Genomic DNA, 6,108 nt, shown 5'->3' on the forward strand with positions numbered 1-6,108 from the left:
AAATATTAAATCAATGCTTTGATTTAATAATAAAGAAACAGATCAGGTCACTAATTGTTAATTTAAAAAGTACATTTTTTCAAATTTTCTTCACAAAGTTATTGTTGTAAGTTAATAATCGTTTGATATATTTATAATGATTGTGTTTATATATTCGTACATTTGAATAATCTACTTTTTACGGTCACTGGTGTGTTCGAAGCTGCCTTTTTTAAGAAGTACGTGTACTAAAGTACAAATGATTTTTTGAAGAGCAACGAATGGTATAATTCAGTTAATTCATATATGTATTAATTATAATATAGTATAAATATTTCAAAATATTTCCAACTTTGATAAAATAGAAATTCGATTCTGAGCATCACCCTTTATTTTGTGGGCAGCGGATATGAATGTATCGATTTTCTCAATAATATGGTGTAATCCTTGTCTCACTCGTTGAAAAACAATGTAAACAAATAGAAAAAAAGTTGACCACTGTTATTCTTTTACTATGCAGTCGAAATTCGAAGAATGAGTTCTAAATAAATTATGCTTCTCGTAGTTTTTAATACAATAGAAAAGTTTTCAAACATTAGAAACAATATAACATTTTTTTTGAATATGAAAATGATAAGAGCTAGTTCTTTTTCATGACCTTATACTGAATACTTTTGTTTTCAAAATAGTCGAAAGTCGTATACATAGAATCCCTAAGTAAAATAAAACTTATTATAACGCTCAAATTTTAGGCACGTGCGCGAGCATATGAGTACGCATGTAAATATTGAAAAGTCTCGTAAGGGGTGTATGACAAATTCAAATTGATTAGTTATCCAAAAAAAAATTCTTTTGCCATTCAATAGTCAAAATAACACAAATAAATTATTTTCTTTGATTTTTTTATTGAAATGGCTTTACACTAGAAATAATAGCCACAGGTACAACTATGCCTCATTTTTTAAATTTACTTCAAGTGTACCATTTGAAAAAAAATTAGATCGCGATTTTTCAACCATAATATAAAATTTTTCAACGGTCGGAATTCGGGTTTTTTAAAATTATGTATAGACATACACTACAGGGCACTATAAAGACAAAAAACGTTTTCTCTTACGTAGAACCTGAATTGTAAAATGATCGAAAGGTTACCGTAAACGATAATGTCCTTTTTATAATCTGAAGAGAAATTTTTCAATCGCACCAAATCATTGTTTCTGTTATTAATTAATATAATTGGTATAATTCGAAAGACTTACATTGCTGCACGTTTCGAGATTTAATTCAACAATCGATCCAGCCTCTAGTACGAAAGGTTTCATTGACCTTAATAAAAGTAATACAACCATGAGTCTAGCCTTTGGTGGATATTTATACCAATTGATGCAATAACTACGAACGTGAATTTTTTAAATAATTTTTAATTGTTGTCAATTAAACTTATTTTAAGTATCCAGAAATCTCACGATTTGATGTACGTATCATGGCTAGCATTGCTAAGAAATTGACTAGGAACACACATACATGTGATGACAATCAAAGAAAGACAATGTACTATCAACATTTTAATAGCTGTTGTTCGGCTCGTATCCATTACAACTACCATCTGTAATTGATCATTGAACATGTTATGAATATTAGTAGCATATTTTTATTGATATCTATAAGTTTCAAGTAGAATCAATTATTCTCTCCGTAATATTTTTTAAATTAATAACTCTTCTTATATATAATAGGGTTCTTACTTGCTGTGGTACCACTTAGAATGATGTTACACGATATGCACAGAATAACGACAAACATCAATGCATTGAGAAAGTTATACAGTTGTTCGAAAATACTGTAAAATCAGGTAGTATATATAGTTTTAATCTTACCAATGTAATTGTTTTTGAATAATTTTTCAAACAAAGAAAAACATTTATAAATGTAGGACCATGACCGGTGAATCGGCTCTGAGCGTCGGTTAATGAACTCTTAAAATCCCTTCATATCAAATAATATTATTTCCGCAAAATAATTGAGCTTATCCTCTTTTTATTAGCTTAAATGGAAGAACTATAATTATTGTAATTAATTTATCAATATTAAAGGTTCAGTTAGTTTATACTAGTGGTCATTCGTATTATTTAATGTAGTGTCTATTCAGCGGAAAGTTATACGAAATTTTAGAAATCCCTCGGGTTCTTTGGAGTTTCTTATACGAAAATTAAAAATGTCGTGTACAAATTTTCCCCTCAATAGCCAAATCTTTATAAAAATAGGATTTTTTATGAGGAAGCCCTTTGCTAAGGCCCTTTACTAAGGGGCTTCTTCATGCGAGGAAGCATGAGGAAATTTTCTTCCATAGAACTCAGATCAAAATGTTCATCGCTTAAAAAGTTAATTCCATTTTTTAGTGTATAGTAGCTGAACTTTTAGATTCTGCTGCTGAGCCGCTGCAATGAGACTCGACGCGATGTATTAAGTAGGGGTGTGCAGTACTCGAAAAAACTCGACTCGTCGATTTTGAGTTTTTTCCTCGAGTTCGAGTCGAGTACTCGAGTTTTTTTCGAGTAATCGAGTTTTTCGAGTACTCGCAATATATTTAAGTTTTAAGTAAATAAATGATGAATTCATAGTCTCTAGACCACCTCCCTTTGTGAGTACATACTTATAAGTGTAATATTGGCAACGGATTGGATTAAAAGAAGAAAATAATTTAATTGTACTACGCTTCATCATTTAAATTCTTTACTTAAAACTTTCATTACTTAAAACTTAAATATATTGCGAGTACTCAAAAAACTCGATTACTCGAAAAAATTCGAGTACCCGAAAAAAAACTCGAGTACTCGCACAGCCCTAATTGTAAGTAGTAGCAAATGTAAATGCGACCAATACGATAAGGCAGTGGAATATAATTTTTTGCAATGCCATCTACATGAAACACAAAAAAATAAAATGTTAAGAAGGTTGAGAAAACTGCAGTTACACGGCCCATACTCTGTCATACCCTTGCTTACGAGTATAAACAACGAAACTATAAATATCATATCTGACTTTATACTAAACTGTGATTTTAATATTTAAACTTAGTTTTGAATTACTAGAACACTATGCACATAGAAAATAATTTTAAGTTACTATACTAATACTTTTAATGTAAACGTGAACATATTTATAATCTCCCAGGAATATGTATTGTATTGGTATATAAAACTATAAGGGCATAATTTATGTAATAGATATAGGCAATTTGTATTCATACCAAAGCCAATAAAAGATTTAAAAAAAAATATACACCGAAATCGCAGTGAAAATGTCATTCATCCAGGCGCAAAATTAGCTTTCCGAACTCATAACGATGCAGACTCTAACGGTATTACACACGTGATAATACAAATCCAATAAAGTTTTATTGGTCATTGGAAAATCAGGTAGTAACAATATTATAACTGCGAATCTCAAACAAAAAAGATTAATATTAAAATATACGATGTTTTTTTTTACTAGCTCTTCATAGAGTACAAAATCTGATTTCGAATAAATTTGATTCAAGTAATATTTCAAACACATCTTATAAATGTCCCAGAGAATTACGAAGAATATGTTTGAGTAATTATGATTATCTATTATTGTATTGCATCTCTGTTCTACATCTACAACACTCTACAAGTGTGATACTACTGCGGCTGCCAAAAGAGCGAGAGGGAGAATAATGTTTTTAATTGTGGCGCACTAAATGGCATCGATTGTTCATTGTTTATCTCAATTTTTGCGATTGATATTACAATAAAAAAGCTTTACACTTATAGCGTTACTAGGTTAGCGTTAATAGGTTTGTTCAGTCCATCCGACTATTGGTTATTTATTAACAGATCCAAAAAAGTTCTGTCGGACTCGAAAGTACCGTAGAAATATTTTCTTTTGCGTTCCCGTAGACCTAGAACAATTTTACGCAATGTGTGTCTATGAGTACAGAACATTGAAATAAACTGGATTCATTGACGATTGCGACGAGGATCGTTAAATTATGTCATTCGTCTATATAAATCATGCTGTCAAATCCTCGCGTGCAAGATAATTGTGAAGGGTTGACGTGTGAAATTTATGCAGAAGAACAGATTGAAGATAAAAACGTGTTGAAATTTGAGGTGGTGTGCGAAAGATGAGTAAAATGACTTTACAATCATGAAAAAATTATTAACAGTTTGAAATATTTTATCGTTTTTCAATACATTGAAAGATTGAAAGATATTTATTTGGAAGATTCTTTAAAATTACATAGCTTATGTATATAAGAGTAGATATATTTTCTTTTATCGCAATTGTCTCGGGTAGATAAGATTAGGGGCTGTCAAATTTAGTTCTTAAGTGTATTCTGGTATCTGCTATAAGTATAGAATTCGGCTCGAGATGGACCTCTTTTAGGTGTCTATCGAGGTTACCTTTTTCTCCAAATAATTTGTTACAATGTGTACATTGATGAGGTTGGCAAAATTTTAAAAAGGTTCAATTTTATGTACATTCCTTATGTGTCTTCTAAGATCACTATTTCGTCCGAATGATTTGAGACAAATTTTACATTCGAAGGGTTTGATACGTTGATGTTCTGAACTTATGTGGGATTTAAGGTGACTTTGGTGTCCAAAGGATTTATGACAAATTTCACATTCATAAGGTTTGCTCCTGTCATGTACAGTCGCTATGTGACTTGTGAGATGACTGTTTTTTCCAAATGAATTATGACAAATTTCACATTCATAAGGTTTGCTCCCGTTATGTACTGTACTCAAGTGATGAGTGAGGGTACCTTTTTGCCCAAAGGATTTGTGACAAATTCCACATTCATGAGGTTTGATCCGATGATGTACTGTATTTATGTGTTTGTTGAGATTACCTTTTTCTCCAAATAAATGATGACAAATGACACATTCGAAGCGTTTGCTTCGCTCATGAACTGTATTCACATGATGTTTGAGTTGATCCTCTTGTCCAAATGATACGTGACAAGTCTCACATTTGAAGGGTTTACTTTGATCATGCACACACTGTACGTGACTCATGAGATTGTCCCTCGTTTTAAATCTTTTTTGGCAAATATAACATTCAAACGGTTTGCAACAATTATGTACTGCATTTTTATGAAATGTGAGATCACCCTTGCTTGAAAATGATTTATAACAAGTTTCACATTCAAAGGATTCTTCCTGATTATGCATTGAATTTATGTGTTTTTCGAGGTGATTTTTGTGGCCTAATAATTTGTGACAAATCTCCGATTCAAAATTTTGTTTCTGATTGTGTTCTGTGTCGTTACGACGTTCCAAGTCACTTTGCAGGTCCAATGCATCATCTAAAATCTTAGAATCAACGGAAGTATGAATAAGTAGTGGATGAAGAATGAATGAGTCCTTGTGACACTTGAGGTCACTTTCATGTCTAAATGATTTATGACAAAATTCACATGTGAATAGTCTGTTAATACTGTCCCCCATTGCATCCATGTCAGATTTTGTATTCGTTTCAATTTCCTTATTAAATGCCCCGACGTTTTTGGCCGTGCACGAGTCCGCCGAATCCAAATTTAGATCTTTGCTTGTCTTTAAACCTAATGAATAATCAAGATCGATTAAAAAAAACTTCTCAAGAAATATAACAGCATGCACAAAAAAGTAATACCTCAGTAGGTCTTCTTAACTTTCTATCGAACACTAGATCATATGCGATCACTGGTAGAAAGTAAAATTAAAGTAGGCAATGACGATGTAGACCTCGAATTTACAAATTTGTAAACATCAGTCGCTTACGGCCGGATTTCACCATCTTTCCAGCGATTAAAGGCGTACTGATGTATCATATGGCGAGGAGATCCCGCGTTTATGGCAGCTCGTTAACGATATTTTCCCTCTCCTTTGTCGTCTGCCCAAACTCAGTAAATAGTATACAGGCATTTTCGAAACTTGTTGAATCTAATTTCGATGAGACATCTGAAAATCACGCGATCCACTCCTTCCGAAGGACCTTTTACCTTTCACACGTGTCTCATGCTCTTTTAAGTTTCGTATTGAGCTTTTTGAGCTTGCACTTATATTTTTTCTTCTGTTCGGCGGAACATACGATGCAGTCGAATTGGCCACTGGTGTT

At 32.1% G+C, this 6,108-nt stretch overlaps 1 protein-coding gene across 1 annotated transcript; it reads right to left on the reverse strand.

The window, feature by feature from the left end:
- Positions 1-4,207: 4,207 nt before the first annotated feature.
- On the reverse strand, positions 4,208-5,819 carry LOC106649227 (zinc finger protein 570-like). The gene is made up of 2 exons (XM_014366527.2): positions 5,644-5,819; positions 4,208-5,572 (listed from the first exon to the last, which is right to left on the reverse strand). The coding sequence occupies exon 2, from the start codon at positions 5,466-5,468 to the stop codon at positions 4,464-4,466; it is 1,005 nt and encodes a 334-aa protein (XP_014222013.1). The 5' UTR covers positions 5,469-5,572; positions 5,644-5,819; the 3' UTR covers positions 4,208-4,463.
- Positions 5,820-6,108: the final 289 nt, after the last annotated feature.

The sequence above is a fragment of the Trichogramma pretiosum genome, unplaced genomic scaffold, assembly GCF_000599845.2.
Source record: "Trichogramma pretiosum strain Unisexual culture from Peru unplaced genomic scaffold, Tpre_2.0 scaffold17, whole genome shotgun sequence".
NCBI lineage: Eukaryota > Metazoa > Arthropoda > Insecta > Hymenoptera > Trichogrammatidae > Trichogramma > Trichogramma pretiosum.

What these genes read in the sequence shown, in the direction of transcription:
- LOC106649227 (XM_014366527.2), bottom strand. Translation starts at nt 5,468, where the DNA reads ATGGATGCAATGGGGGACAGTATTAACAGACTATTCACATGTGAATTT.